Source organism: Asterias rubens, chromosome 20 (assembly GCF_902459465.1).
Source record: "Asterias rubens chromosome 20, eAstRub1.3, whole genome shotgun sequence".
In the NCBI taxonomy this organism is placed as follows: Eukaryota; Metazoa; Echinodermata; class Asteroidea; order Forcipulatida; family Asteriidae; genus Asterias; species Asterias rubens.
The window spans coordinates 168,784-186,549 of NC_047081.1; the positions used below are offsets into that span (position 1 = coordinate 168,784).

General features: G+C 38.1%; 1 protein-coding gene across 1 annotated transcript; it reads right to left on the minus strand.

Moving 5' to 3' along the window:
• Positions 1-761: 761 nt before the first annotated feature.
• LOC117303659 (long-chain-fatty-acid--CoA ligase 1-like) lies at positions 762-17,525 on the minus strand. The gene is made up of 20 exons (XM_033787901.1): positions 17,231-17,525; positions 16,596-16,687; positions 16,356-16,473; positions 15,876-15,943; positions 14,912-15,013; positions 14,190-14,289; positions 13,011-13,183; positions 12,278-12,310; positions 11,939-12,064; positions 11,357-11,440; positions 10,738-10,872; positions 9,969-10,054; positions 8,997-9,048; positions 5,937-6,032; positions 4,836-4,997; positions 4,428-4,544; positions 3,671-3,814; positions 3,096-3,197; positions 2,402-2,473; positions 762-1,771 (listed from the first exon to the last, which is right to left on the minus strand). Exons 2-20 carry the CDS (start codon positions 16,677-16,679, stop codon positions 1,634-1,636), a joined length of 1,992 nt encoding a protein of 663 aa, XP_033643792.1. The 5' UTR covers positions 16,680-16,687; positions 17,231-17,525; the 3' UTR covers positions 762-1,633.
• Positions 17,526-17,766: the final 241 nt, after the last annotated feature.

Here is a 17,766-nt window from a genome sequence, read left to right on the forward strand (position 1 = left end):
GGAAAGTTAAATTTACATGAACTTCAAATGATTTCTAATCAACCGGTCATTTATAAGTAAATAATTTCGCAGGATGCTTACTACCATTATCATCTTTAAAACAAGGGGTCTTTCGGATAGAATTAACCCTTTCTCGTATGACCCTACCTGAAAGCAAAGGAAAGTATACACAAACACTCTTTGAACTCAACTAGTAGAGTACATCTTATTTAACTTCAGAATATCATATTTGTATTAAACATTTCTACATCTCTAATATCATTCAACCTTCAAAATATATTTAATGTCAAACTTTTATTAAACTTTTGTAGTGTAGAGAATAATACAATATATAAAAAAAAACGCACATTTCAGCAGACACCCGAGTATTACAGATTAAAATTAATCTGAACAAACTGAGAAAGAAGACTTGGAAAATATTAGTAAAATTTACCCAAAATATACAAGTATTGTTACAAAAATTATATTTTGCCCTATGTTTTTCAGTCAACGAAATTGCTTTATACACTATAGCCATTAAACACTTTCGGCACAGAAAAAATAAAAGTTCACAGATTTACAAACAACTTACAGGGTTTACAGAAGGTAATGGTGAAAGACTTCCGCTGAAATACTATTCCATGAAATGCTTTACTTTTCGAGAAAACATTAAAACAATTATCAATCGAGAAATACAGATTTATTTTAAACACATGTCATGACACGTGAAACGTGCGGAAACAAGGGAGGGTTTTCCCCGTTATTTTCTCCCGACTCCGAGGACCGATTGAGCCTAAATTTTCACAGGTTTGTTATTTTTGTTACCTTTAGACAATACTGTTTACCGAAAGTGCCCAATGGCTTTGTTCAGCTAATAAAAGTCAAATACAAATCAAACAAACCTGAAAAATAAAATACCCTGAATACTACGGGAAATGTTATATAGAATATTGTTACCAAAATATTCAAAAATAAAGTCAATTTAACGCTAATAATATCATAAATCTTGAAGATCATTCTAATGGTTGAAGGCTTTATATTTCAATAACTCATCCACATTATAAATAATTAATTATGTTAAAGTTAATGTGAAAATCTCAAATTTTATGAATACAAAAATAGACATTACAAATTATCAGTTGATAAAAACTATGTCTGGCAGTGTGTTATCAGAACACTTTCTGGTATTGGTAAAATAACAAGAAATTAAAATGAACTTGCTGCTACAAAAAATGTATTTTTGCTCAGTCAAACCCTTACCTTAAAGTAACTTCTTCAAACGAACCGAAATAACAATGTAAGAAATATACTCAGAAAAATTGTGACGCTTCAAACTGGCCTGGATATGTAATACTAAATAAGGAATGTTTTAATAATAAAATAAGATCCAAATGAATGCTTCAAAATGAACGCTTCAAGCTGCCCTGAATATGTAATGCCAAATAAGGAATGTTTTAATAATAAAATGCAGTCAAAATGAACGAGGTATTTAAGTGGTAAATATTGAAAAACAAAAGTAAACAAAAATTGTTTACTGGTTTGTTACAAGACACACTTTGGCTAGGCCCTTTCTGCTGAGACAACAAGCGAGAATAATTCTAGCTTACTGTATGACAGTTTTTGCTTATTGTACTCACGTGACTTTGTACTCATATTACTCCAGATTATTATACAAGCTTTCAATCTGCTCAGCATAATGCTTCTTTAAGCATGGACGCTTTGATTTCATGGTAGGGGTCAGTAAGTTGTTCTCCACGCTGAAAAGCTCACTTTCAAGATATATATCCTTAACCTGAATTTTAAAGAAAAATAGTCAATACAATTTTAATCATGATAAAATTAAATGTGATTTTAGTGTGACTGCACACAAAACAGTTGCTGGCAGTGTAAGCACTTTATTTAATCCACCATAATATACTTAAACTGACAAATCTTTCGAAGTTTGAGATCGAGCGGCCATCTGGGTCACGAGAAAATAGTGAAAAACCGAATACACATTTGTAGGACATCGATGCAAAACAACAAATTAATAAAACGCTCACTGAGCGATAGGCTCCAAACGCGAAATTAGATAATTTATTTCTCATAAAGTATGACACTTCAGACAGAAATATTTCAAGGGATGTTTTCTACTATCCTCATTATTATACTGTGCAATTTGTAAGTATGTAGAAGGAAATACCCATGTAACCAAGTAAGGACGAAAAACCCAATCCACATGCAAGGTTCTGGTTTAAGGTGGGATTCGAACCAGAGTCTATAGAGGTGAAAGGCAGAGAAAGAAACCACTAAGCCAACCTTTTCCACCGCCATAAAAAAATAAAAAAACTATGGTATGGTATTTCTAAATTGTGGTAGTGTAGCTTCACAGAGGGCTTCAAGAAAATTTACTCTGCCCAATTGATAAAAAGTATGCACCTACCTGTTCAAAGCTATGCAGTTTGGCTTCTTTGCCAATCTTGACCATGTCCTCTAGAACCGCTTTCTTCACATCCTTGAGGGAAATAAGTCATGAAAAGTTCCTTGTCAATAAAAACCAAACTTAAACCACTGACTTTACCAAACACACTTGACTCAATACTCACCAGTATATAACTCTATTGTTATTTATTTGGGGAAGAATGAGAAACATTTACAAGAGTGGAACTTGAACTTCTGACCTCCGAATTAACATGCCGGTGCTTTACCAACTGAGCAATCTAGCCCTAATGATGGCAGTGTTCCTACTTTATCATTATCTTTGTTCAGGGGTGCCAGTCAGAAGCCATTCGACCAATAACTACTTTATAACCACAAACCAGAGATCACACCCAAGAGATCACAACCAAGTTTAAGATACGACCTGGGGAGGGAATCACCTTAAGGGATTGCACTTTTTATTGAGAAACAAGAAGGAAAACCGACAGGGTAAATTTGAGTTGAACAAAGACAAAGTGACGACAGTAGGATTTGAATCTGCAACCTCCATTTTATCGTGCTTGCACTCTGACAACTGAGCTATCTAGCCCTTATGTTGGTGGTCTCCTTATTTGTCTCTCTGTCTTTGAACTTTCGCCAGCTGATTGAATTCCGAACATGCAAAGTTTTAAATATTGCATTATTGTTTTGATATTTACCTTGTTTAAGCAGATTTCTTTGATGTCTCCTGCGACACCTTTACTCTTAGCGAGTTTTGGAATCACTTCTTCATCTGGTACAACAATCGCAATCAGACTCGCCTAAAGAAAACACAAACAACAACCACAATCAGACTCGCCTAATACAAATACAAACAACAACCGCAATCAGATTGATAATAAAAACACAAACAATAATCGCAATCAGACTCGCCTAATACAAATACAAACAACAACCGCAATCAGATTGATAATAAAAACACAAACAACAATCGCAATCAGACTCCCCTAATAAAAACACAAACAAGCTATTCAAAACTCAAGCTCTGTGAGCCACAGAAGTATATTGTACTAGATCACTTGGCCGTGAGGTTCCTTAGTGTATGCAAATGTTTCCAAACATAAACCTGTAAATGACAAAGATTGATTATTGCAGAACGAAGGCAATTATAAACAGGTGGAAATTTGCACCGGGGATAAAGAACATTAAGTTTTTGTTTCACTTTTGTACTATGTTCACTTTTAAAGTTGAAAAATTGAATTAGAAAACTACAAATATAAATCTGTGCATATACCTTAAGGCCGTCTCCATGTACAAAACACTGTGAGACAAACTCACTACGGATGTAGACATTCTCAATTTTCTCTGGAGCGATGTATTCACCCTGCGCCATTTTGAAGATGTGTTTCTTCCGGTCAATGATTGATAATTGTCCATTCTAAGCAGAAACAACGGGAATATTTACTCTTTAAAATGCTGTTCATTTCATGACTCAAAACTTCAATATTTCAATCAAATAAAAATCAAAAACTAGTATGCAAAGTGATTGTTGATGAATAAGTTCAAGGTTTTACTTGTAATTGGATTTTCTCTATATTTGCATGTAAAATTTGAATTTACTTGTACAAATTTAATGAGGTGTTGAACCAAACTTATTTGATTTGCATATGACATCACCAGGGCAAACAGCGCCCTCCTTGAGGACACTCTAGAGTCATCTACTAGAGTCTTCGCTGGTCCGTCTTTATCCATCAGCAAGGATTATACACGTATTTGTTTTACAGAACTGGTGATTTCATTGGATACAACCATTACATTGGATAAACAGGCCGTGACAGAAGCTTTCCATAGCTGTGTTTTGATTGGTCCGAGGTGATAATTGGCAGATGCATGCAGCATTTGTACATGTATGTAGGATTTGAACATGAATCTCCATTTGGAATGAATGCGAGGTCAGGGACAGGGATTGACAAAGGCTCAAGGTGAGTCTCTGGGGTAATTCATGAGCCTCAAATTGTGACGTCAGATGTTCAAGCTAATTCTATACTTACAGGCAGCCATTTTCCGATATCTCCCGTATGTAACCAACCATCTTCATCGATTGTTTCAGCAGTCTTCGCTGGTTCATTGAAGTATCCCTTGAACACCCCGAATCCTTTCAGGCAAATCTGTCCAGGATAACAACAAGTATGACAAGCTAGAAATATATGTTGTCATTTTGATTGTTATGCCTTTCTCCTTTTGATGGTGTTCTTGTGAAGAATATTTTGGTCAGTTAACAAACATTATGAGCTCCAAACCCAGTGGTCTTCAATACGAGCCCTGGACAGTGAATCTAAAGTATGGCACCCTGACTTATCACTCCTTTGGTCCAGTAAACAAACATTATGAGCTCCAAACCCAGTGGTCTTCAATACGAGCCCTGGACAGTGAATCTTAAGTATGGCACCCTGACTTACCTCTCCTTGGCAATCTTTAGCGTAATAGTCCATCTCAGGAACATCTTGTAGCTTATAGTACATGGATACCAGCGGACATCCGACATGGTTAGCACTCACATCGTTTAGAAGTGTTATGGTTGATACGCTACCAGACTCAGTCTGTCCGTAACCTTCAATTAACTGCAAACAACATAAACAGTGAGCTCTTTTTTAAGACAAATTATTTTGATTCATTATATTCTAGTTTCCCTTTGTTCAAGTGAAGTTTTTAAGTCAAGGCTGGACAAACAATCTGGGATGGATTTCACAAAGATGTAAGACTGGTCTTAGGAGGAGTTACTTATTGTAACAAAGAGTTTAGACTGGTCTTATTGAGTATCTCTAGTTAGGACAAGTTACTCATCCTAACAAAGAGTCACAAAGAGTTAAGATTAGTCTTATCTTGAGTATTTTGAGTTTGAGGTAGGATGAGTTACTCATTGTTAGGATGAGTTACTCATCCTAACAAAGAATCACAAAGCGTTAAGATTAGTCTTATCTCGATAAAGGACGAGTTACTCATCCTAACAAAGTGTTTAGACTGGTCTTATCTCGAGTATTTCGAGTTAGGACGAGTAACTCATCCTAACCAAGAGTCAAAAAGAGTTAAGATTATTCTTATCTTGAGATTAGGACGAGTTACTTGTCCTTGGATTTTAACAACTCTGGTAGTGCTTAAAGCCATTGGACTCTTTCGGTTCAGAAAAAAAAAAGTTCACAGATTTACAAATAACTTACAGGGTGTACAGAAGGCAATGGTGAAAGACTTCTCTTGAAATATTATTCCATGAAATGCTTTACTTTTTGAGAAAACAGCAAAACAATATAAATTCTCGTTAATGAGAATTACGGATTTATTTTAAACACATGTCATGACACGGCGAAACGCGCGGAAACAAGGGTGGGATTTTCCGTTGTTTTCTCCCGACTCCGATGACCGATTGAGCCTAAATTTTCACAGGTTTGTTATTTGATATAGAAGTTGTGGTACACAAAGTGTGGGCCTTGGACAACACTGTTTACCGAAAGGGTCCAATGGCTTTAACAAGAAAACTCAGAAGGATAACTGTGACTACTTACCGAAGCACCAAAAGCACATCTAAAGAACATCTTGACCTGATGGGAAACAGGAGCAGCACCAGTAGTGATAAACCGAACTCGCCCACCAGTCATCACCTAGTTTTAATATACAAATTAAATTATAATTGTTACTCAGTCTTAAGATTCATTCATGAAGACAGTCGCAAGCAGACATCAATTCCTAAAATTGTTTATGGATATAACCAGCCATTTGAGAGTTATGTGATTTGAGAGGCTGATCATCCTTTAATACTAGCAGCTGAGGTACTGAATGCAAAGGATGCCACAAGAACTTTTGGCAGCATGCTACATTGACAGATATAAGAGCACAAAGCACAGCCAGATATGGAAGGTTTGATTTTTCCTGAGGGGAGGAAGACCATTATAGGGCGGTGAGGTAAACCCTTGTGGCATAAGAGAAACCAAATGCACAACTTCAATCACATATAGCCCTAGCAGGAAATTGAACCAGTGCCAAATTAATGAGAGGCAGTCTTTAGGCACAAGCCACCTTAAACAGTTTCGAATCAAACGATGATAACTCAAACAGCGATAACTCAAACAGTGATAACTCAAACAGTGATAACTCAAATCACATATAGCCCTAGCAGGAAATTGAACCAGTGCCAAATTAATGAGAGGCAGTCTTTAGGCACAAGCCACCTTAAACAGTTTGGAATCAAACGATGATAACTCAAACAGCGATAACTCAAACAGTGATAACTCAAACGGTGATAACTCAAATCACATATAGCCCTAGCAGGAAATTGAACCAGGGCCACATTGATGAGAGGCAAGACTTTAGGCACAAGCCACCTTAAACAGTTTGGAATCAAACGATGATAACTTAAACAGCGATAACTCAAACAGTGATAACTCAAACGGTGATAACTCAAATCACATATAGCCCTAGGAGGAAATTGAACCAGTGCCAAATTAATGAGACGCAGTCTTTAGGCACAAGCCACCTTAAACAGTTTGGAATCAAACGATGATAACTCAAACAGCAATAACTCAAACAGTGATAACTCAAACGGTGATAACTCAAATCACATATAGCCCTAGCAGGAAATTGAACCAGGGCCACATTGATGAGAGGCAAGACTTTAGGCACAAGCCACCTTAAACAGTTTGGAATCAAACGATGATAACTTAAACAGCGATAACTCAAACAGTGATAACTCAAACGGTGATAACTCAAATCACATATAGCCCTAGGAGGAAATTGAACCAGTGCCAAATTAATGAGACGCAGTCTTTAGGCACAAGCCACCTTAAACAGTTTGGAATCAAACGATGATAACTTAAACAGCGATAACTCAAACAGTGATAACTCAAACGGTGATAACTCAAATCACATATAGCCCTAGCAGGAAATTGAACCAGTGCCAAATTAATGAGAGGCAGTCTTTAGGCACAAGCCACCTTAAACAGTTTGGAATCAAACGATGATAACTCAAACAGCGATAACTCAAACAGTGATAACTCAAACGGTGATAACTCAAATCACATATAGCCCTAGCAGGAAATTGAACCAGGGCCACATTGATGAGAGGCAAGACTTTAGGCACAAGCCACCTTAAACAGTTTGGAATCAAACGATGATAACTTAAACAGCGATAACTCAAACAGTGATAACTCAAACGGTGATAACTCAAATCACATATAGCCCTAGGAGGAAATTGAACCAGTGCCAAATTAATGAGACGCAGTCTTTAGGCACAAGCCACCTTAAACAGTTTGGAATCAAACGATGATAACTCAAACAGCGATAACTCAAACAGTGATAACTCAAACGGTGATAACTCAAATCACATATAGCCCTAGCAGGAAATTGAACCAGGGCCACATTGATGAGAGGCAAGACTTTAGGCACAAGCCACCTTAAACAGTTTGGAATCAAACGATGATAACTTAAACAGCGATAACTCAAACAGTGATAACTCAAACGGTGATAACTCAAATCACATATAGCCCTAGGAGGAAATTGAACCAGTGCCAAATTAATGAGAGGCAGTCTTTAGGCACAAGCCACCTTAAACAGTTTGGAATCAAACGATGATAACTTAAACAGCGATAACTCAAACAGTGATAACTCAAACGGTGATAACTCAAATCACATATAGCCCTAGCAGGAAATTGAACCACTGCCAAATTAATGAGAGGCAGTCTTTAGGCACAAGCCACCTTAAACAGTTTGGAATCAAACGATGATAACTTAAACAGCGATAACTCAAACAGTGATAACTCAAACGGTGATAACTCAAATCACATATAGCCCTAGCAGGAAATTGAACCACTGCCAAATTAATGAGAGGCAGTCTTTAGGCACAAGCCACCTTAAACAGTTTGGAATCAAACGATGATAACTCAAACAGCGATAACTCAAACAGTGATAACTCAAACGGTGATAACTCAAATCACATATAGCCCTAGCAGGAAATTGAACCAGTGCCAAATTAATGAGAGGCAGTCTTTAGGCACAAGCCACCTTAAACAGTTTCGAATCAAACGATGATAACTCAAACAGTGATAACTCAAACAGTGATAACTCAAATCACATATAGCCCTAGCAGGAAATTGAACCAGTGCCAAATTAATGAGAGGCAGTCTTTAGGCACAAGCCACCTTAAACAGTTTGGAATCAAACAATGATAACTCAAACAGTGATAACTCAAACAGTGATAACTCAAACGGTGATAACTCAAATCACATATAGCCCTAGCAGGAAATTGAACCAGGGCCACATTGATGAGAGGCAAGACTTTAGGCACAAGCCACCTTAAACAGTTTGGAATCAAACGATGATAACTCAAACAGTGATAACTCAAACGATGATAACTAAAACAGTGACAACTAAAACGATGATAACTCAAACAGTGATTACTCAAACAGTGATAACTCAACCAGAAACCCCTTTGAGCTTGCCCTCAAGTGCCATTACAGTATCCTTCATACATTACAACATCAATTCAAAAGTTCTACACTATTCACTTGAAAGCTAAACATGTCTTTTGTTACGTGCTGGATTCAGATGAACAGAAAACATTAGTTTCTCACCCGGATTTTTCGAAAGATTCTGTCCCAAAAGCCGTCATTTCTGAAAATTCCTCTGAAAAAAAATGCAGAATTTAATTTTAACTTTTTACAATTATTTGGTAAATGCTCTTTGTTTAACCAAAGGTAGTGAGGTTTGAATTGGAGGTAAGCTTGGGCAATATCTCGATATCATCGTAAATCGCGATACCATTTCTTAAACGATTACCATATTACCATATATGGTCTTGATTTTTTTGTTAATCGAATTATCGGTATATCATGGTTTTGATGAAGTATCACGATGTCTTCCTTGATTGAGACGTCTTGCAACCACAGCGGGCTGCTTAAAAAAAAAAAGTCCCAGAATCAACCCCAAAATTCCCAAATTACAAAAAATAACATCAAAGACTTTAGCGTGGTCTCTCACAGACACTTCAGAAGTAACACAATGTATTACCTCCCTTGTGGGAGCCTTGTGCGCCGCCTCACCACAGAACACAATGGGATCATATTACACAAACCACAACCCATCAACAACCGTTTTATTAATGAGAGGTCACCCCATGTGCATTATGGATGCTTATTGGTTAGCTAGAATGAAATGGGCAGGATATACACACATGTAAGAACAGTCATGACACTTTAAAAGACACTTTATGAGTGTAACTCATAGAGCTGTAACACCATGGGAAGACAGTACACCTCACAGATCCATACCTCGATTTGTAGTATTGAAGTATGAAAAATGAGCATAGTAAAATGTCAGAGTTTTACATTTCAAATGTAAATCGCGATTTAATTGAATATCGCGATACTTTTTTGAAGATATATTAAGGATAATAAAAGCAATATCGCCCAAGCTTAATTGGAGGGGCTGTTGATTTGTCAGTGGTGGATAGGTAGGGTGGCTCATTCTTCGTCAGGGCTTGATTTTGACAAGGGAACTTTGAAAACAATGTCTACATAATTTAGAAAATGAAACCAGTGTCATACCTTTCAAGTTCCTTGGTTTTTTTGCTCAGTGCTGTGTTCATAAGAAATTTCGCAACCATTCCTTTTTCTGCCACACCTTGTTGCACCTACGTACCAGCAAGAATATTTTGATTAAATTTGGTCGTATAGGAACAAGGCTGAATGCAAATTCTTGTTAATGACCTCAGGTTTATTGCAAATTTTCAGAGCACCCAGTATAATAAAAAGTTATAGCTTCAAATACACAGGTCCAAACTAATAAAACATTTTAAAGTATACCCTCATTTCACCATAACATAAAGAACTACTGGTCTTGAAAAATATAGGCTTTTCAGGCTTTATGAAGTTGGACCCTGCTTCTTAACTATCGGTCCCATATGAACAAAACAATAGTCAGTATTGAACCTATACATATTCAACCACAACCCTTTGCATACAATAATCAACGCTAACAATCTTTCAATCTGTGACTTTTACTCCCAGTCTGTCGTAGAATTTCGCAATTATTGATTAATGTATACATGTAGTTTGATTATTTCTTTTGCTTTTGATGTCTGTGAAGCAATGTTCGTGTATAAGGGATCTGCTTATGGTCTACGTTGCAGGGTGATATTTGCAATGACACAATGCCATGGATAACATTCATTGTAACTTCACAATCAGAGATTTCAACGAGTTGAAGTGTTTGAGTTCGAGTTGCTTTTCAGGATCATAGAAATTTAATTAAAAATAAAGCTGGTATAATCCTAAAGCCTTGTGTACAAATTAGATGAAAATGAAAATAGTTGACCTTGTCGTAGATTTTGTTCATGACCCTCGGAACACATGGAAACATTGTTGGTCTCAATTCTTTAATATCATCTAAAAGTTTCTTTGGATCTCCACGGAAGAAACCGATGCATCCGCCATTTATAAGTACAGTCACCTAGGAAGCAAGAACCATTTAAAATATTGACAAATATTAATAATAGTAGCTTCTTATATAGAGTTTAGGTCCGTCAAGCAGTGACGCTCATGGCGCTTCAACATTCACTGGGCCATTTCAACCGTCTCAGCTCCCTGGGGAGTATACAGCCTGTACTGTCAGAAAAAGAAGCGCACTAAGCTAATCAACCACAAGAACCATATCTGCCCTCGCAGGCACCCATATTTACCCCTGGGTGGAGAGAAGCAATGGTTAAGTGTCATGCTCAAGGACATAAGTGTCACGACCGGGATTCAAACCCACACTCTGCTGAACAGAAACAACCCTCCTATTACACTTTGATGTGATGTTTCCATTAGAAACCTTTGCAGACTATAATTCTGATTCAGAATGAGTGTTGCAATTTACAAGAAATTGATTTTACGATTCAATTAGTCTATATTTTTTGTCCTTTTTAAATTAAAATTATTGACATGATATTTACCTGTGACAGACGCTCATAGATATGAGCCAGTGGAAGGTAGGATATGTAGACATCATCTGTGCGTAGGTCCAACTTACTTGAGCTCTGACGAAAACAAAAAAGGGAATAAATATAAAGGGAATTTAGTTCCGACAAAACCAAAACAACAATTGGCGTCAGCCGAGTGTGTAAACAAAAAGGGAAGGTATACTTTTGGTAGTTACTCTTTCCTTAAGTAAAGGTTTGTATGTGCTGAGCAAGCTTTTGTGCTTACAGGCTTAAGAAAATTTGGCCCACAGAATATCTGGCCCAGAGAATTTCTATATTTAAGGTTTAAAACACAGCTTGATAATTGAGTCCATGCCTCATGCCATGTAATTTGCCCGCTAAGTTACATAAGCATAAATATCTATTTTTTATCTGTAGATTGTAGTAATATTTGCTATTATAGACTGATCTTGATACTGTGGACAAATAAACAAACTTGACTTGACTTGAACTTGAGTGCAGATTGCACATAGTTGATTTGAAACAAGCTGGAAGTTAAAAAAAAAAAACCATCGGCGTTCCACTTCCCGCTCGCATTTCTTGCGTAATACTCACCCCTCTGTGAATGAAGAATGCGTTTACGCATGCCAGGATGTTGCCATGGGTTAGTATAACACCCTTTGGTGTCCCTGTTGTACCACTAGTGTAGCAGATTGTGCTCACTGTCTCCCAGACTGGAGGCTGTAGAACAAGAAAACAAACACAGATTCAACAAAATCCAATTCAATCAAATTACAATCATACACTGTTTTATATTTTTATTGTTTCAATTACTGAGTTTTAATAGTAGAGCTTTGAATTCATGCCAATCAGAACAGTGATATAGAAGCCTTTTGACAAGATGCAAGAGCTATTCATACATCAAACACACAACAAAACTAGCTTTACACTTACCACTTTTTCTTGCCGATTATTTGCTCCAAGTTCCTGTCAAAAATTAATAATAAAAGCATTTCTAATTTCTCATCTTTTTACATTCCTTTTACACTTATAATAACGGTCTAGATACATTTGGACTAGAGAAAGCCCCTGAACCTCCTGGGTGTTACATTTCAGAGGATTCACAGACTCTTTGAGACGCAAAGAAAAATCACGACTGTATCAATGTTATAAAGAGCATGACCCAAAATGAACTTTAGCCCCAAAGCTAGGTCAGTTTCATGAGATAAGTTTGACCCCAACACCAGGTAATGCTGACTGTAGCAGTATGCCTAAGCAGTCAGATTCAAGTCTAAAATAGAGTCAAGTCTACATTAGACTTGAGTCAGTCTGCTAATGGCATACTGCTGCAGCGATCATGCACATTGGTCATTGTTTGATGGCGGGTTTGGACTCGGATCCGAGTCAAAATTTGACCTAGAATTAATTAAGTTTACGGGAGACAACACCCCAGCTAAAACGCTCTCAGCATCGCCATCAACTCCGGGAGGGGCCTAGATCCAGCCTCTGGCTAGAAGGGCCCAGAGGACGGCCAAGACCACTCTGGTCTCAACAACTGGCGAGCCAAGTGAAATCGACGGCAGACCCTTGCTGTCTCTGCGGCTGGTTGATTGATTGATTGATTGATTGATTGATTGATTGATTGGTTGCTTGATTGGTTGCTTGATTGTACGAGAGACCTGATTACCTCAACATCTGCAAACTGAAGTAGCTCAATGTTTTGACTTATTGCTTTCATTTTCATTTCCTCAGTAGCCTCTTCCATGATCACGATTTGCTTCAAGCCAGGCATTGATGCTGCTTGATCTAAAAGAATCTCAGCTCTTTTAGCTGTGTCACATACTACAAGACTAATTTCAACTACACACACAAAAACGAAAAAAAGGTTTCAATAATTAGTGGACAAAAATAATTAGTTTGACTCCATGTATTCTATCTTTCAATAGAAACTCTTCAAATGCTTCACACTTGATCATAATACTGGGTCTTACTTAACACCAGTATCTATCAATATTGTACGTGCACAGAGAAAAACAAGTTCAGGAATTTGTTGAGAATGAACTGTAATGTGAACCAGGTTTTGGTACAGTCCCTCTTTACAACATGTTTAAGTAGCATGGCTGGTGGGCAGCCTGCTTGCCTCTCACCACCGTGGCCCTGGTTCGATTCCCGGCTAGTGCCATGTGAGAATAAATGTGTGTCGGTTCTCTCCATGGTTGGTGGGCAGCCTGCTTGCCTCTCACCACCGTGGCCCTGGTTCGATTCCCGGCTAGTGCCATGTGAGAATAAATGTGTGTCGGTTCTCTCCATGGCTGGTGGGCAGCCTGCTTGCCTCTCACCACCGTGGCCCTGGTTCGATTCCCGGCTAGTGCCATGTGAGAATATGGTGGGTCCGTTCTCTCCATGGCTGGTGGGCAGCCTGCTTACCTCTCACCACCGTGGCCCTGGTTCGATTCCCGGCTAGTGCCATGTGAGAATAAATGTGTGTCGGTTCTCTCCATGGCTGGTGGGCAGCCTGCTTGCCTCTCACCACCGTGGCCCTGGTTCGATTCCCGGCTAGTGCCATGTGAGAATAAATGTGTGTCGGTTCTCTCCATGGCTGGTGGGCAGCCTGCTTACCGCTCACCACCGTGGCCCTGGCCCTGATTCCCCGCTAGTGCCATGTGAAAATAGATATGTGTCAGTTCTCTCCTGTACAACTAGGATTTTTCTCCAGACCTTTCGGCTTTCCTCCCTCTGGAAATATTGATCTATGCCTTCACAACGTTGCAGCAGCGTCCATTACGATTCAGTTTCTCAGCTTTGATATGATTATCCTGCCATATTATTGTTATATCATTAATATTTTGAAATAAGTTGATCAAACCTTGGTTAACGATGTGCTGACACACTACAGGTCCTAGTGTATCATAAAGAGGTACAACAACCATGGAGTACATACTACATCCCTGCTCGGTCAGAACCCACTGCAGTACAAACCAACATGAAAAAGAAAAAAAAATTACAATCAAATTTTCAAATGGCGTTTCTAAGATAACTGATAATTCCTAAGTTAATAGAGGTAGTTGCCTCCATGCCCAAATTCCATAAAGGTGTTAAGCAGAAAACACTGCTTGACAAATGTCTTTGGTAAGCATTAAGTGGGGCACCAGTCACATCAATGTAAACTTAATGTGATTTTGGCTGGTAACATGTTTCTGCTAAGCAATACTTTATGTGCCTAGCAAACTTTTGTGCTTACAGGCTTTATGAAATAGGGTCGTGGTCATTGCCTAAGTGCCCCTCTTGATTTACGTTTACTTCTATTTGATGCTCTTTACTTGGAAAACCCGCCTTGCCCTTACAAGAACAATCCATCGTGCTTGCCTTTCTTGTTGAGATGAGCTTGTGGTTCATGCAGCGACTGCTCTAGTGTACAAAGGGTCATGGGTTTGAATCCTACCCAAGAAAGTTTGGATGCTATTTATGCGTGTTGTGTCTTGGCCGAGTGCAATGGACTCCATCACAAAGATCCAGACAAAAGTGACTTGGATTCAACTTGAAACACACCTTGCCCAAAAGATATTATACTAGATGCCTTGGACTTGCCTCAACTCTATTCATACAGTAGATACCGATGTACGTGTCATTGCCAGCAGATAACCCCTTTTGGATCAAACCAGAACCGAAATTCATCGCCCGAGCGTATACCTAAGAGAAAAAGAAGTCATGATTTTTTTTCGGGATAAAAAATAACAGCTTCAGATTAATGAATTGTCTATATGGATGAATTGTCATACATAGGCCGTAATATACTTCAAAGTTTGTGCATATAAGCCCGACTATGGGGTAAAAAACTGTAGCAGTCCACCCCCCCCCCCCTACATCTGACTTTACACAACAGCATTTGAGAGAAAGCAACGTGACCCGGTTAGTTCCACCTCTGTGAATAACTGACAGCTACAGAAATTCTTTTAAATCCCAGCTGTCAAAGATTTAATGACAACATGATTGCATTTTGAAATGATTGTCTGTTCTTTAACCAATTTAATAAATATTTTATGTATATTGTGGAGAAACCTTTTATCAACAACATCTGGCTGGTCCCGATTTTGCATAAAATCATTTGTACAACATGTCATTTTAATATTTTGTTGCAATGCAACCTACAATGTGTTGTGTTTTTAAAGGCACTGGATACTATTGGTAATTGCTCAAAATAACTGTAAGCATAAAACTTACTTGTTAGAGATCAATGTAGAGCTATTGCTAGTGTAAAACATTGTGAGAAACGGCTCCCTCTGAAGTGACGTAGTTTTTGAGAAAGAAGTAATTTTCCACTGAAATATTTGAACCTGATTTTAAGACCTCAGAATTATTTTGAGGTCTTGAAATCAAGCACCTGAAAGCACACAACTTTGAGTGATAAGGGTGTTTTTTCATCCATTATCATCTCGCCACTTCGACGACCAATGGAGTTCAAATTCAAAGGTGTGTTATCTTCTACTTCTAAGCTCGGCAATAGGTGTCCTTAAACCCAAACAAACAAGTATTCAAAATAAATAAATAATACCTGCTCATAAGTTATCCAGCAGTATGGATGATTATCCATCGCCCTCCATCCAAGACATGGTGCATTTGCTGTGGATGATAAACAGGAACAGGAGTAAAATGGCAAGATAATAGAGGGTAACATTTAGAGAGAAAATACTGTCGTAAACTGGGCCCACTTATGGCTGTGCGTTAACTGATAGCAAAACATTTCAACGTCCATTTTGTTTAAGCAGTTTGTAACAGCTAATTCTCTTTTTCTCTTAGCATTAAGGGACCTTAAAAGGGGGCCTTTTGAAATCAAACCAGGTTACAAAACAAACAGATGCACGTTATGCCAATCACATCACAAAGGAAAACAATAACAAGTAAATCTTCCACAAGAAATCTGTATTTGGATTAAGAAACTGTCAGTAGGAGTTAATAATTTTATTAGTGACCATGGTCAAGTGGTCCCTTGGGTTGTTTCGAGTTTAGACCAGAGTCAAATTAATGAATTTACCAGAGAGTTTCAAGCCACGCATGAAACAGTCGTGTAGCGATTCAACTCCGTCGTAGAATCTTGAGATGAGCTTCCCATCTTTGACTAGTGGGGAAACGCGCACGTACTCTGTAGTTCCCTTTCAAAAAAAAAAAGTTGTAATATTTTGAAAAACGAGATACTGTGGAAGTATGATCTAAAGTTTGGGGTCTTGCAATTCCAGTTTAGGTATAAAACATAAACTCAATAATTTCAACTTACTGGTAGCTCTACTGACTGCTGTTTGGGATCAATATCCAGAAGTCCTAGCTTCTTAAGCTGTTCTGTCACTCCGCTACTGGCCATGACGGAATCTGTGGTAAAATCAGAGAATTTGGTTTATAGTTTGTAACTGTAGGATTATTTCATATGAAATTTTGCCGGATGCTTTTAAAAAAACTAATCTTTATTATTTTAGCATGCAGGCTTTAGTTAGGATTACCAAACAATTTCTTTAAGGGTTATCCATGAACCTCGTACCCTTGATTTAATTTAAACAAATTTAAATTCAAGCTCCAGCAGAAGTAAAAACATTTAATACAAATTTGTGCATATAGATACAGAGCAAGGTGCAGTGAAAATCTTTCTATCTATATAAAATCTAATTTCCACATGCACTGGTCATTCTCACTGCCAATAAAGTTCCCCTCTTTTGAGGGGGCGGGTCACTAAAGATGGTGCAAGCTTCTTGACTTTCATCAGAGCATGGATGGAGAACCTACTCCACGATCAGAACACATACTGAACGGTACCCATATTGAACTCTAGTCTAGGTCCATAAAGTTACAGGTTAAAATACTACAGTTTATTATTCACCTATTATCAACAAATAATGTGTTGCACTGCAGCGAGCTTACCTGCTTTTTTAAGCTTGTAGAATTCTAGAATTTGAAGGGGCGTGACACAACCTTCTGGACTTTCCGCCTCATAAAGTAAAATGCTACCGTGTGAGTGTGTAGACTCCAACCAACGCAACAAGTGACTGTAAACTGCAACTAGAGTGCTTGAATCCTAACCCATATCACACACACCCTAAAGCTATTGTAGGCCAATAATTGCACTGACCGTATTGATCTACACATACTACTGCTGAACAATGTCCAGCTAATCTGCACCGAAGTGAAGCCATCCATTGCTAGAGATATCCATAAAAAGAAAGCTGTAAACCCAAGCCATATTTCAAGGCCTTGCCGAAGCTTTGAATTGATTGTTATTTAAATTCGTGCCTTGTGACTGATCAAGAAAGACGACCACACTCGGCCTCGAAATCACATAGCGTTTATTGTACCGAACTGACAATAGGTGTTTTCATGGAGGTATGGTGAGACCATGGAGGTAGATGGAGGTAGAACCTAGAAGTGTTACTGTATAAAGCTGTGTTTATAACTGTATG